This window comes from Teleopsis dalmanni, chromosome 1 (genome assembly GCF_002237135.1).
Source record: "Teleopsis dalmanni isolate 2A chromosome 1, ASM223713v2, whole genome shotgun sequence".
Taxonomy (NCBI): Eukaryota; Metazoa; Arthropoda; class Insecta; order Diptera; family Diopsidae; genus Teleopsis; species Teleopsis dalmanni.
In genome coordinates this window covers 231194286-231209635 of record NC_051846.1, presented here as the reverse complement: position 1 = coordinate 231209635, position 15350 = coordinate 231194286, and the positions used below count along the sequence as shown (strand labels likewise).

Genomic DNA, 15350 nt, shown 5'->3' with positions numbered 1-15350 from the left:
TAAAATACCTGTGGATTGAAAATTCGCCTGGAAACCCTATATCATTAAATAGATAGTAATGCATTAAATTGGCTTAAATCTCTTCCAGACACCTACACATACTAAGGGACCGATTTAATTATTAATTGAGATCGAAGTGTCCAATAACGATTACTTAAGGATTACTTAGCCATCAGTTGGTATAAGAAAATCACACCAAAAAATTTTTAAAAAAATTTTTTCAAATATAAATTGTATTTAGTTAATTAAATTAAAAATTTATTACAAAAATTAATTAGAAGTTTATTACAAATGCTTACTACTAACGCAATTTTGAAATTGAAGAAATTTGTTATGTTATTTAAATTTAAATAATATTTTAGTATTTAGTTGTTTTAAGAAATGACTTTTTTTTTATCGCATAATGAATTGTGGTTAAAAGATTTAGAATTTTTTCCTTAACATTAGCTCACGTCTTAAAAATGTGTAATACATATTAATATGTAACACATATTATTCTATTTTGTACTCTATGCTATAATACTATAATGTTATTTATATTAATAGTATTGTCATGTTACTCATAATTAAAATCCATTTTTAAATTTTTATACTGTAAAAACCATTATCAGTTAAAAATTAAAAACAAGATGTCACAGATGTGTAACATATATAGTAAATCTAATAAAATAAAATATTAAGTTTATATAAAAAGCATATTCAAAAAGTTCCTTCATCTGTTTCAAAGAAGAAATTTGTTTTTATATGATTTTTTTAAAAATTTAATATTTAATATTTTAACTTAATTTTACTTCTCTTACTAAATTTGGTAGTGAAAAACAAGCATAATAAAAAACAAAAACGATTAGTTAATTAACTTGAAAATTTTTACTTCAAAATATAACCACGCGCTGAGGATACATGAAGAATCAGCATTTAGATTAAAAAAAAATCACAGCGAATTTATAAAAAAAAAAATAATTAACTTTGAATTTTGTTACTTAAATCCAAAATTCAGCGGAAAAGTGATGCAACACTCAAACAATGTATATTGGCCGAACATTGTTGCCATGACGATAGATGGTATCAATATGAGCATGAAATTGCAGATTGTTGGATCCCAAGTTAAGTACGTCGCGAATGAAGCAGCCAACAGTTAAAGTATCTGGATTTTGTTGAGAGTGCCTAGTCCATATTGCAATTTTGTTAATTTTTGTACGAATATTGACGACAACACCACATATTTCACCGGACTGGGCAAAGTTTTCACCAATAGCCACTAGCATTGTATCAAGCCACAAACTATTGAAAACATCTGTGGAAGTTTTATTAAGAGTTATAATCCAACGGCCACCATACTTATTTCCATCATCTTCCCACATTGGGCGAATACCTTTACGAAAAAGTGAATAATCACTACCAATTTTTAGAGCCGATGGCGGCTTAATGCGACTATATAGTAGCCAAAACTCCTCCACTGTATCAAAGCTTATAATTTCGTTTTGCATTTCATCCCAAGGCCTAGATCTATCATTCTCAAGATACCACATAGTCCAAGAATTCAGTAATTTATGTTTTCTAATATGTTCCATAGGAAAATGTAGAGCAAAATGATTTGGCATTGATACAGTTCCTGACAATTGTAAAGGCCGACCAGCATACATCAACTCACTGTCTTTCAACACACCATGCATAAAATGTTGTTCACTTGGTAGAATTTGTGAGTCTGAAGATGATGATTCACAACTGTCCGAGAGTTGCATATTTTCGATAACTTCGGCGTTCATTTTGATAACTATTTATAGCGAAAAAAAAATCAAAAAAAAATGTGAGGCAGTAAAATGTGAACCGAATTTTATTAAAAGTTGTATTCCACTTACCAAAAAATCACTAAACTTACGAAAAAAACAATTATACAAAATTTTAAACTTTTTTTGTATTTTGAGAAACGATCGGAAGAAATTAAAAATTTATTTGTATTTAAAATTTACGTTTATATTTTTTCTGCAGCTTTATGAATACTAGATTTGTTGATTAAAATACTCGAAATTTTACTTTTTTGTTAAAATGTGATAATATTATCAATTTATACAATTTTGGAATATATTCTTACGAAGAAAAGAAGTGGTACCCACAGGAAATTTGGAGTAAAACAGCAAATAAAAACGAGTGCTGGTATTAAAACGAAAATGACATATCATTCAAAAAAAAAACTAGAGTTGCCAAACTCTAGTTCTTGCATACTAAACCGTTATTCACACGTCTTTCTGAAATCTTGCAATAATAATATAACAATGTGTATTATAGAACAAAATGATGGATTGCATATATTTTGCATCCAAACTATTTTTAATACTATAAGCGCATTGTAACTACGCTATCTTCTCAATATTCCGATTTTGGGATAAGCGATAGAAGTATATTCATTAGTTATATAAATCGTTTACTGCTTAACTCTTTTCATGGTGAGCCAAATAGGTTAGGCTCAAATAATGTATATTGCACCCGAATTGACTTATTATATCTCGTATGATATGAGAGCACCGATATATGCTCACAAATTTCTGTACAAAATTACAATTAAAATCTTTGATTTTATTTTCTGAATCTCGAAACTTAAAAATTGCGATTATCTCTCTCGCATATATGTTGACACATCAGAATGATCGATAGCAAGAGTTCATATATGCGAAAATATGATTAAATTTAAATGTTTACACTACGTAAATGAAATTAAGAAATACTGAAATGAAATAAAAAACGAAAGGCAATTACTAATATCACAAAACATTTAACATTTTAAATGGAATTTAATATAATTAAATTATTTATTAGTTATTTATGTGCGTTAAGCCAGACCTCCAACACTACTATTCACCAACTAGAAATTGCACAAAGTCAGGCTCTGAGAAAACTTTTCAAGGTGCCATGGTACATTAGGACGAATGGCATCCTCAGAGATCTCAAGATAGATCCGAACAAAAAATATTTAAAGGATAGAGCCCTGAAAGTATTAACGAAAACTGACAGGTTTATCAACACTGTGTTATGGAATCTCAGAACGGTTACAGGCTCCTCGGGGAGGTATGCAGATCTGAGTTCAGTTATTGCTTAATGTGAAGAAGTGATAAATAATAATCCAGTCAAAAGAGTAAAAGTGCTCAAGTAATAATATAGATATTATTATTCATTTATCGAGGATGATTGCTTAATATACGTAATACTGCTATGACACTCAAACTCATTTTGATGCCAATGATTTCCTGAGTCAATCTTGAATCTTCATTAATTTTGGATTTAGCCAGAGCTTACTCTATCAATGAAAAATTTCGTCTGACTTTCGGGAGACTCATCTTCCAAAGAAAAACGCTTGATCTGAAATCTCCAAAACCAATTCGTGACGGTCACGCTGAAATTAATAAAAAATGACAAACCAGATCTTAGAATGGTATTTGCACCTAAACTTCATTAGTGCGGTTTTTTATTTTTATTTTGACTATTAACAGTAAAACTTCCAATCTAATATCAGAAGACTCTGCCAAATCAATTTCCGTTTTTGATTTGTCGAAAATTTCTTCTGCGTTGCTAATTAGTTGAACTATTATTTGCCCCTTTATAATACCGAATTTGGTTCAGCTCCGGAAAGTGGAATATTTTAATTTTTATGGAAGATTTTCAAAAGTTTATTATTTGCTTTTATTTGAAAATTACTTATTATATTATTGATACATTGATTTTAATGAAAAATGTGACAAATTTGTCCTATGTTTAACAATTGTTAGACATTTTTCAAGATGAATGTGAAAATGCAATAAATACAATACAGGTGTTAACCAATAAAAATATTAAATTAAAAAATGAATTTATGGTTTTTTATTTTTAATTTTTGAGTTGTTACAATATTAACAATTTAAAATTATTTGTTTTCTTTTTTTATTTCAGAACAAAAACATTCTTACACTGCATTCACACGACAGTTTTGATGGTAATTTCAGCTGTTATTTCGAATTAATCTTGATTTAGATAGAAAATCAAGTTAAAATCAAAAAAATTTGTATTAAAATTTTGACATCTGATATAAGGATTGAATTGTAATATCAATAAAATCAAGTTAATTTTAATTTGCCAGTTCACCGTAGTACACTACAAACTTGTGCTATTGTGAATAGTTTTAAGGAATAAGTGAAATTTTCATACAAAATGAAACAAAACTGTGAAATATCAATTTTATAATGCGTGGTAAATATTTTTCAAAATAGTGAAAATATTTGTTGTACACATAAACCATGAATTCTATTAAAAATTACAATTCTATCTGTATTGATTTTATTTATTTCAATATTAAAGCCCGAAATATAGCTATTTAAATAATTTATTTTGTTTGCTGTCAAATATTATTAAAATTTAAGTGTAACTATTTTTCCATCTGACAATCAAATTACAATTATACGTCGTGTGAATAGTTATTTTTGCTTTTTAATATCAGATGTCACATTATAATGTTTGACAGTTACAATTACAATCACAACTCTCGTGTGAATATAGCATTAATCGCAATTTAACCAAAATGATTGAATAATAATTAAAAAAAGCTACTATTAAAATAACAGAATTATGTGTTATTTTAATGAATGCAATTTTTTATTCTACCATCCATACTTTACACAAAATTGAACTTTGACTAACTCAAAAAGTTTTTAAAGCTCATAAATGTAATGTAGATATGAAATTCATTAATGGAGCGAGTTATTAAAGTTCGAAACCAGTGGAAGACTACATAAATTGAACATTGACTGAAACTTGACTGAAAAATGTAGAAATTATTTAAAAATTATAATCTTTATTCTTTATGTTTTATTTAGCTTTTATTTTTTTCAGCTTTTTGACTTTTAAATATTTACACCCCTTTTTATAAAAAAAACTTATGAAATAAAATTGCAAAATATAATATTTTCTACTTTTCAATTAAAACACCCTAATCCAAAAAAGTACTAACATTAATGAGTAGTTGAAGAATTTTGTTTTCTTTCATCAAGAATATTAACTTAATCAGGTTGAAATACCTTGAGTGTGATGAAATGCACAAAAGCAATTAATCTTTAATGTTATTTATTAATAATTTCTTCTTAATGTAAAAATAGTATTCTATAATATTTGAACAGTTTTTATTACTTATTTCAACGGTTTACCGTAACAAACTAAAATCATATCTACAAATATTAAAGTATCTTTTATAGAAGTACGCAACTGCGCATTCAATTTATTGCATGACCTTTCAAAAGCATTAGTTTTCATTGCTCCATAAATCCACATACAGAAGATCTTTTCTAATATTTATTTTAATTTCTTAAGTGCACGTTTTTGTTAAAAATAATAACTTTTATATACCACATCTGTATTAGATATGACAATGTAACCGTAATAAGATACTAGCAACAGATTAACAACAGATGTTTACCAAAGGATATAAAAGAACTATTTACTTTAAGTGCAGTTACTTATATTAGTTTTCAGAACTTTTTGTGTGTTCTCGACAATGTATTTCATTTTACTTATAAATACCATATTCGCATTTAGAATTTATTATACTCGTATTTGATATGAAAATAATTAAATCAAAGCTCAGAAAACAGATTATTTTGTTTGAAGTAAGTTGGTGTGTAAAAGGATCTTTACGTATTTAATTATATATACCTATATATATACATATACGTACGTACTAAGTGTATATTTATATACACTTACTACTCATATACTAGGTGTTAGAAAGAAAAATTCTTTAAAAATATTTCACTACGTAAAAATGCTGAATGAAAACTATGACGTGCTCTAGAATAAACTACTTCCAAACCCTAATAATAGAGAAGATAATGTTAAAGTCATAGAATTCTATGCGATGAAACACCATATGAATTGCTAACTACACTGCCACTCAAATTAGAAGCTGTTTGATAGCGAAAAAGATAGGATTGAACGTAATATCAACAAACTCAAGTTGATTTCAACTTTGACAGTTCACCGTAGTACGATATTGTGCAGCACAAAGTTTATGCTATTGTGAATAGTTTTTTGGAATGAATGAAATTTTCATGCGAAGTGAAATAAAATGGATATACTTCATATTTATAGTGTAAAGTAAATATTTTGTCAAAATAGTGAAAAGGTTTGCTGTATACGTAAACCACAAATTTTTGTAATTATGCATTTCTACATTAAATCCATAAATGTTAAACTATTTATTGTGTGAAATGTCCAACATTTTTAAAATTTAAGCCTAACTATTTTTTCATCTGCCAAGTAAATTACAATAATACGTCATGTGAACTGTTATTTTGCTATTTAATATCAGATGCGAGTTTATAATTTCGACAGCAGAAATTACAATCAAAACTTGTCTGAATACAATATAAGTCTTTCTTCCCTTGAAGTTATTTCAAAAACCCATCAAATTCCGATGAAGTCAAGTTTGGGAAAATAAAATATATTGAAATTGAAATATATTGAAGAATATTTTTCTATAATATTTAAATATTGTATTTATTTAAAAGTAGTGCAATTTAAATAAAATTTCACTACAAATTAATATTTTTATATTAATTTTTATTTTAATTTACAATGCATTTTATATATGCATATTTTTATATTGTATCATTGTGCCTCTGTGTATATTCCAATAAAAAATAGCACTACCAATTTTCTTGTTCATCTTGGATCATATTTATATGTTATTCTCCATGCGCCAAATATATATTGGACAGATGGCCATAAAATTGATATATTCGCATGACGATAAAATGAGTTTAATATTTAATAAATTAAAATGAAATTTTAAATATCAAATAAAATTAGCATAATTTGAAAAGCTAAATCATTTGTATGATATTTAATGGCTTAGTCAAAATATATCTTTATTATCTTAAGTATATCTCTACCTAACAGAAACAAAACTAACAAGATCGCAAAAAAAAAGCAACCTACCAATAACTCACGAAGTAGTCAAGTTATATGATCCCTTCGAAAAGCAAAATCTTCTGAACAGTGTATGTAAGACAATGAAGTCAAAATAGAACGGATGGAACAGTTTTGCTTAAAAGAAACTCGGAAGCAAAAAGACCAACATTTATTCCTCAGACATAGATGAATACATCAACGCGTTTCTGATGTAAATGCTATAAACTCTTCATGTGCACCATAACATGAAATGTAGTGTGAAAGAATTTATTTGTATTGCCAAAATGCATGCAACTATATAGAGAAGATAATGTATAGTCTTAATCAACATTATTATGCAAACTGGTCTCTCTTTTCTACGCTTTATTCAATAACTTCAGTATAAACTAGTTGTGATAGTAACTTAAATTTCAATTCTCTATCTCCAAGTTGTTAAAATTTTTATTAAAATTATTTAATAGGAAAAAATTTGAAGGAAAACCCAATTAATAATAAAATACCCATGTAATTTTATTTCTAAAAAAAAAAATTAAAGATTTGTAAGCACCATATATATTGTATTTGCAAGACACCGTACACATGTGAACTGAAATCAAAATAACTAATTGTTATTATTATTAATGTATTATTTGTAAATAGGTACTTCTAATAACTCTATACGAAGGGTATTTAATAGTCAGAAATACCAAATCAATAATAACTTGATGATGCATTATCATTTTGGGGGCGTCAAGTTCACATTTGAAGTATGTATCTTAAAAACATAAATTATTAAAAATAAAAATAAAATTAATAAAATTTATTTTCAAAAGTTATATTCAATTATTCGCATTTGAATAATCAAAATGATCGCACAACGCTCAATTTGGATATTTATTTTATATCATATTTTTGTCACTTTTTCCACAACTGAAAGTAAAGAAGTATTAAGTGATGCTTCGTACTCAAATAGCCCAGAAATATGTGGAAGATTTGGTTCATACACAAAAATAGGTAACAACTATTATAAAATTCATCTTGCAAAGGTAGATATATTTACTATTTATATATATATATAACCTATAGAGTTCGAATCCTTTTATTATGATGTTAAATTGTATGTTTTTAATGCCCTACAGGTTACTTGGTTTCACGCACTTCACGTATGTCGTAGAGAAGGTGCTGACTTAGCTACAATAACGGAGGAATATCAAATGAATGCAATATCAAATCATTTAATGTCTCTAGGATATGGAGAGAGTGATTGGTTTTGGATAGGCGCCAATGACTTAGCAACAGAGAAAACATTTGAATGGGTTCATAATGGTGAGAAAATGTCATTTAGTAGATGGTCACGGCCCCAGCCAGATAATGCTGGTGGCAATGAGGATTGTGTACATTTGTGGTTACGTGAAGGACAATTTAAAATGAACGATTGGAATTGTGATCAAGGGAAGGCGTATTTTATCTGTGAAGCTCCTGAACCCGCAACTGTTACAATTTGGTAAAGTTTAAAAGTAATGCTTTAATATAATTGTGTAATGTATTGAGTTTTATTTGAAGAACTTATTTTTTATGCATAAATAAATTAATTTTCATCACATTTTAATTAACACTGAATTGAACAATGTAAATAATTTGCTGGAATTGCGGTTCTAAACTTCTGTCGAAAGTAGGGGTCACTTTAAATTGTGCTTGATTTTATCTAAAAATTTGAATATTTGTTAACCTACGAAAGTAAAATACAGAAGAATTCTCAAAAGAATAACTATTTTTTTTATAAGTTTTTTATTTTCAGATTAATGTGACTTTTTTTATTAGACATGGGAGTTCGACCCATTTTTAAAATTGTTCTTTGGCGTCAAAAACTCTTCGTTTTTATTTGCGAATCCTGATATAGAACGTATAGATATAGATAAAGATATAGAACGTATGATTTGAATCTGCTTTATATGTTAAGGGTAGGACTGATGTAAGATTCTTGATTTGAAAACATGAAGAATATCTCGAAGCAGTTTCTTCAACCTTGAAATATCTTGAAACTACTTCTTTTTAAGAAGAACAAAACGAACAGAACTGTTTCTTAGCGTCAACTTTTGTTACTCGATTTTTTGGATTGATGGTGTATGTGAGTAGGTAAAATTTTGGAACAAAATAAAAGCCTAACATCTTAAAACCCTGGTAGTGCATGTACAGGTCCATTAATTTAATTTCTTATAATCGTTAGAATTTATAGTTCTTTATAGTCACTATGTGTGTACTTTATTAGTTCTGGTAAGAACTTTTATTTTGGAACTATGATGCTACTGCACTTAATACTAACTAGATTTCTATTCCCAATTCTCTGCTCATTTCTTAAGAAAAAAGAAAGTACTATTGTAAAAATAAATTATATATTTCTTTATCACATCTGTTAAGAAATTTTAGTACCAGTTCTATATTCATGCCTTATGAAAATAAAAAAAACGTTATCTTCATAAATCGCTATTACAAATTCTATAATTGACTTTGTTTAAATATTGTGTTGTGTCTTAAGTAATCAGCTGATTTGTTCTATTTCATTGAAAACAATGCTTTCATTTATTTGTGCAAGAATATGGGGAAGTTGGGAACACCGCTGAATACATCTGCTTGATATTAATACTATATAATCTGTACAAGAAAGATGTGAATTGTATTTATATTAAATACAATATTCTTACTCAGTTTAAAATATTAATATCAATAGTAATATATTAATATCAGCATTAATATTTAATGCTATTAAAAATTGGTATAATCGAAGTTTCTTCCAAACAGTTGTATCGATCTCCATGATAATTATTCTACGTAGCTTATATATAAAACGGTAGAACATAGGCTATAATATTTGTATTTAGATTTTCTTTTATATTGCCGAATAAATTAACATGATATTTATATCATATAATTTCTACATAAATGAGTATAATATAGACCACAAAATTTTTTAAAGGATTAAAATCGAATTCATCTGAAAGTTGGTACATCGTATGTACTCTAAAAATTTCATTAGTTGATATGTAAATAAAAGTTCTTTACTATGTATTTCCTATATAAGATAAGACCAAATCGTAGAAAGTTTTCAATTAACTGGCAGCTTTGTAAATACTGACTATACTTTTAAACCTTCATTAAGTGTTATATAGAAATCTTTTGGAGCTCCCATAAAAAGGGATAATTTTATAAAATTTATTTTATTATTTTATAAATTTAATTTTTAAAATCAGAGGTGATTTTGCAACTTAAAAATTAATAAACATCCGACTAAGTAAGAATTCCTATTAAACTCCTAATTTCTTTAAATATTTCTGGAGGTTCCTCGCACAAATTGTTTCTTAAAGCTGGAGCGCCAATTATTATTTTAGACAGCATTAATCTATATTAATAATTGTGTTATCAAATAAGTTGAATTTTCAAAACACTGTTGCTAAGTGTTATTTAAACAGAAATTGTAAATAGAGAGTCATAAGAAAAGGTTGTTCTATTACTAACCATGATTCCTAAGCCAGTAAATGTTAACATTTTGTGGTGCATTCTTTAGTTCCTCTTACTATGTGACACTTTTTTCTCAGTATATAGATATAGATATTCCGAAATGCTACATTACATATTTCATTATATTATAAACAAGAGAATAATATCTTATTAAACATTCAAAAATAGTTTTAAACTATAAGGGAAAAAGAGTTTAAAGAATATAAAACATTATTAAAAGTTTTAGTAAGTAGATATAATATTGTATATTTTTTGTATCATATTTTTAAATACCACAATAATAAAGACCATAATAGTATATATACAACACAAAAAATTTAACAAAAAATTTAACAAAAACTATTCACAAAACAAGCAACACACACAGTAGTCCATACTGTGTAATGCCAATATTTAGAAAAAGCACATTAACTACGTCAGCAGGTATTGTGCTGGGTCATCACTGCGTATACGTTATTGTCTTTTACCAAAAAGCTTCAACAATAATTGGCCCACTTTTGTTTTAATCGCTTCAAATCTACTGCACTTGCTACATTATTCAGTTGGATGAATATCATAAAAACGAAACGAAAAAATTTTTTAAATTATTGGTGGTGAGAATAATAATTCTTGATACTCGTATATAAAGACAGTCCTTGACAACTTAGAAAGATTCAATTTCAAAACTTTTTAAAGGTTGACAATTTACATTTCTAAACAAAAGAGGTTGTTCTATTACACATAACATAATATGTGTATATTATACATTTAGTTATATGTAAAATAATTTAAAAATAAAACAAAACTTACTGAATTTTTTTTTAAAAATATATAAAAAAAGCTATTGATAAGAATCTAAAATCAAAATTTGGCAGAATAAAAATACTTTAGTTCTTTGAAGTTAATGTCGGTCTCAACGCTTATTGCCAAACAATAAACCTGTTGAATAATTACACAAAATGTTATGCACAAAGCACGAATTCAAGTGACCTCATCAACACATAAGCACATAAATTTTTTTCTGTGTGTGAGCCCAGAAAAATTTTCAACGACTACAACCGACAAAAAAAGAGAAACCTTTGACAAATTTTATTACATGAAAGTGACAGCAGTTTAGAATATCATTTGTTATAATATACCTCGTTTCATGCCAATATTTATTTAGCTATTACCGTAATTTATTTTTTTTTTAAGCAACAAGTATCAAATACACTTAGGAATACACTTAAAAGCACATTACAGGTAACATAAAGCATAGAAAAACCCAAAGCAGTTTACACTGGTTATTTGTTAAGAAGAAGCATTTGTTACAGATAAACATATATTGGTTAGTATTATAGCCATTAATGAAACATGCAAAGCCGTTAAAGATTTAAAAATCTATGAATTGCTAATATATAATAGTTTATATACTATGTATACGTATGTACATGTATGTACAAGTGAAATAATTCATTTATCACTGATGTGTGTTCGCACAACCACTTCACTGCATCTAGTACTTACCTCTTCTGTGATCTGCGACTGATATGGTGTCTGGCATGTTTGGCCTCCAGTAAGGTTTGTTGGCAATTATTTATAAATTTAGTTTGGTGTGTTTTAGGACGGACTTATTTTTCAATAGCGTGGCTTGTTACAAACGTTGCTATGTTCGTTAATACAGTTATGAGCGTATTTTATTACTAAATGAATAAAAGACTTAATTGCCAGTTATATGCCACTAAATGTGTGTGTATAAGTTGATTTTGTAACCGTTTTGAGTGTTGGCCAAAACACAAAAGGGTTTATTAGCCTCTTGAGCGTGTTTATGTAGTAGTTTGTTTATAGGTTTGATAATTTATGCACACAATCACCATCATATGTTTTCAGTTATTAATATAATATTTGGCGCGTTATACAAATTATTAGCACTATTATATAGAATACATATGTTACCATAAACGTTTTTCAAAAATTTGACAATTTTCAGTTGGCAACGACTTTAATTTATTTTCACTGCATTCATTACAAATTTAATATTTCGTACAATGAACTTAAAGTTGTGCCTAAAACACAGTTTTTTCGCTCTTAAGAGGTTCAAGTAGAAAATTAGCAATTTAGATTTTTTTTCCACACATATATAACATTCGGTAGTGCTAATGCCACAAGCAACAACAACAACGACAGCAACAACATCGGCTCACACACTTCTAAGAAAATACTGACACTACTATTGTTGCGCACCCTAGATTTCGTATCTTTAATGATCCTATTATTACTGCATCAACGAAACAACTGAATTCATTTTGCATCCGCATATCGTTTTTATAAATAATTCATCTGATAGCAAATGTTCACGCTCAGGGAGCGAAAAGCTTGCCGTTGCACTTTCGTAAGGATTTTATATACAAAAGCTTAAACGTAATAGTATAAAAACCATAAAAACACCACTTACACTTAAGCTCACGAAAGCTTTAGGTAAATGCTTTCTTAGCTTTAGAATTATTTTACTCGCTCTCGCGGAAGTTTGTTGCTTAATGCACAAATCCTTTTTACAGATTGCACTGACCTTGCGCACTCCCCAACGTATTGAGTTCTTTCTATGAAAAGTTACAACTTCGGGAATATTTACGTGTTTAGTTTCTTTCGAAAATGCGTAAATAAAGTGGTATAAAGCTCTTCACTTCAATTATTGTAAAGCACACAAAAAGCTCTTATTTTTCGACCAAATCTCTTGGGAGCAATATTCGATGAGTATTTAATACGTACAGCCGTTAAAAGGTGCTGTTAACATTATTTACTCAACATAAACTGTACATATATATGGTCGAGTTCTTGATGCTCAGAGCTAGAAATAAGCAACTGCATCAGCTTTAATAATACATGCTTTCCTACAATTGTCAGTAATTGAATCAAGTAAACAAACATAAAAGTTGACATACTTTCCTAATGACGGATAAAGGAGTTTTAATTAGAAGGTATATCAGGTGCACTCAAAAAGTATAGTTGAAGGTAACAGAACTAAGTGTTCTACGATATAAGCAAAGATAGATAGGTTCTTGTGTGGTGTAAGTGGACTGGAATAAAAAATTAATTAAGAGCACACACTTAAAATATTATATTCAGTGTAAGAAATATTTTTCGTATAGATATTTGAATTGTGAAAATAGGGTTATTTAAAGTAGTTTTACAACGTTCATATTTGAAAAGAAATTATTGTGAATATTAAACTGCAAACACACATAAGTGGAGTATTTTGAAAGTAGACTAGAAACTAATAAGAAGGAAATTGATAATAAAGTTTTTTTTTATAAATAAGATTTTTAATAACAATCGCACTTAAAAAAAAAATTTAAAAAATAACCACATTTAATTGTAAGAATAGGGTTTTTTAAATTAGTTTGACATCATTAATGTTAGAAAAGAAATTAATATTAATATCAAAGAACAAACACCCAAAAGTGGAGTATTTTGAATATAGAGAGATCTAATAATAAAGTTAAAAATATAATAAAATTAATTTTAAACAAAACAAAATGTCATTTAAAATATTTTTTCTTCATGTTTCTGATACTAACTTCTAAAAGAACTGACCTGAAGTTTAGTTTTAAAAAAAGATTTCCCCATTTGGAGTTTTCACTCATTTCAAATTGATTCTTTTGGTTCGATTGGTATGAGAGATATTTTGAACCAGCTTAATGTATCTTAATATTATAAAATATTCACAAACATATGTATATGTAGCATTATATAAATTAGCACATAATACTAATTACAAACAAAAAAAATAAATTATAAAATCGACTCCATTTAACTTGCATCAATTAACATGTAAGTACAATTTCAAACTGTCTCCAAAGTAATTAGATTACCCAGTAGTGGGGACGTAGGCCTATAGTATCTACTTTAAATTTATGCTCCTAGTAAGCTGAAATGTTTTTATTAGCTTATACAAACAACCTGATTATTAGCAGGTACATTAATATTAGTAATACTAAAATATTATATTACTGTGTTACAATTTAATTAAGGACTGAATTTGTATAGTTTATATAAGAATCTACTATTTAACAGAGCTCGCAAAATTTTAGCTAGAAAGAGGACCTTACTTCTTACATTATTGTAATATTTTGATATAAGGATTTATGCACCAAACGTCTACTTTAAGAACTAGGTATACCATATACAAGAATTCAAAAATTTAAACTTTTCATATCTTATAATCCAGCATAATATAACATAGAAACAAAACTCTTTTGTTAAAGGAGATTTAAGCAGAGTTTTATGTCTATAATTTGTTAACAGGAATTTGGTTATTGGTTAAAAGAATGCAAAAAATATAACTGTTCATGTAATTAATCATTAAAGAATTTTAATGTAAACGTCTTTTGTGTTGCCTGTATAACCCGGTATCTATAGCAAAACTAATAATTTATACTTTGATGAAAAAAAACATTGTTTATATTGTAACTATTAGCAAATGTCTTTTAATAAAGTCTTCCAAATGAAAATTACACAAATTACTTACTCAGAATAATTTACTGAAGCTCCTAATTAAATCTAAACATAATAGATAATTAAAAGCAACTTAAACTGAAGAAGGCCAAAAAACAATGAAATGTCCTTTACTTGTATTCTTAACTAAAAGCGTGATATAACCTGATTCAAAAATATTAACTAAACCAGGGCTGTCCAGACCAGATCTAATCACGAGCCAATACAAATCACTGTATAAATTGGAGGTCCGCGACAATGTTATACGTAGCTTTATTAATTTATTTATTTTAATTCATTAATTTGAGATACCATAAAAATAAAATAATATGATTTGACAAAATAATACAAAAATATTAACTAGACCAGACCAGTACCGATTGCGAAATCACTGTATAAATTGGAGGGCCGCGACAATGTTATACGTAGCTTTATTAATTTATTTATTTTAATTCATTAATTTGAGATACCAT

The 15350-nt window shown here is 27.4% G+C and overlaps 2 protein-coding genes across 2 annotated transcripts; one reads left to right on the top strand and one right to left on the bottom strand.

Moving 5' to 3' along the window:
* Positions 1-844: 844 nt before the first annotated feature.
* LOC119672615 (eukaryotic translation initiation factor 4E1-like) lies at positions 845-1970 on the bottom strand. Its single transcript, XM_038083712.1, has 2 exons — positions 1860-1970; positions 845-1774 (listed from the first exon to the last, which is right to left on the bottom strand). Exon 2 carries the CDS (start codon positions 1764-1766, stop codon positions 1017-1019), a length of 750 nt encoding a protein of 249 aa, XP_037939640.1. The 5' UTR covers positions 1767-1774; positions 1860-1970; the 3' UTR covers positions 845-1016.
* Positions 1971-7613: 5643 nt separating this feature from the next.
* LOC119672616 (C-type lectin 37Db-like) lies at positions 7614-8413 on the top strand (the record flags this gene model as incomplete). Its single annotated transcript, XM_038083713.1, is given in 3 exon segments — positions 7614-7676; positions 7743-7955; positions 8049-8413. Coding segments are annotated over 2 exon segments (545 nt in total), but the record flags the coding sequence as incomplete, so codon positions are not given.
* Between the last annotated feature and the right edge of the window lie 6937 nt (positions 8414-15350).

Bases quoted from the DNA above. Each gene is read 5' to 3' on its own strand.
- LOC119672615 (XM_038083712.1), bottom strand. From the start codon at position 1,766: ATGAACGCCGAAGTTATCGAAAATATGCAACTCTCGGACAGTTGTGAA.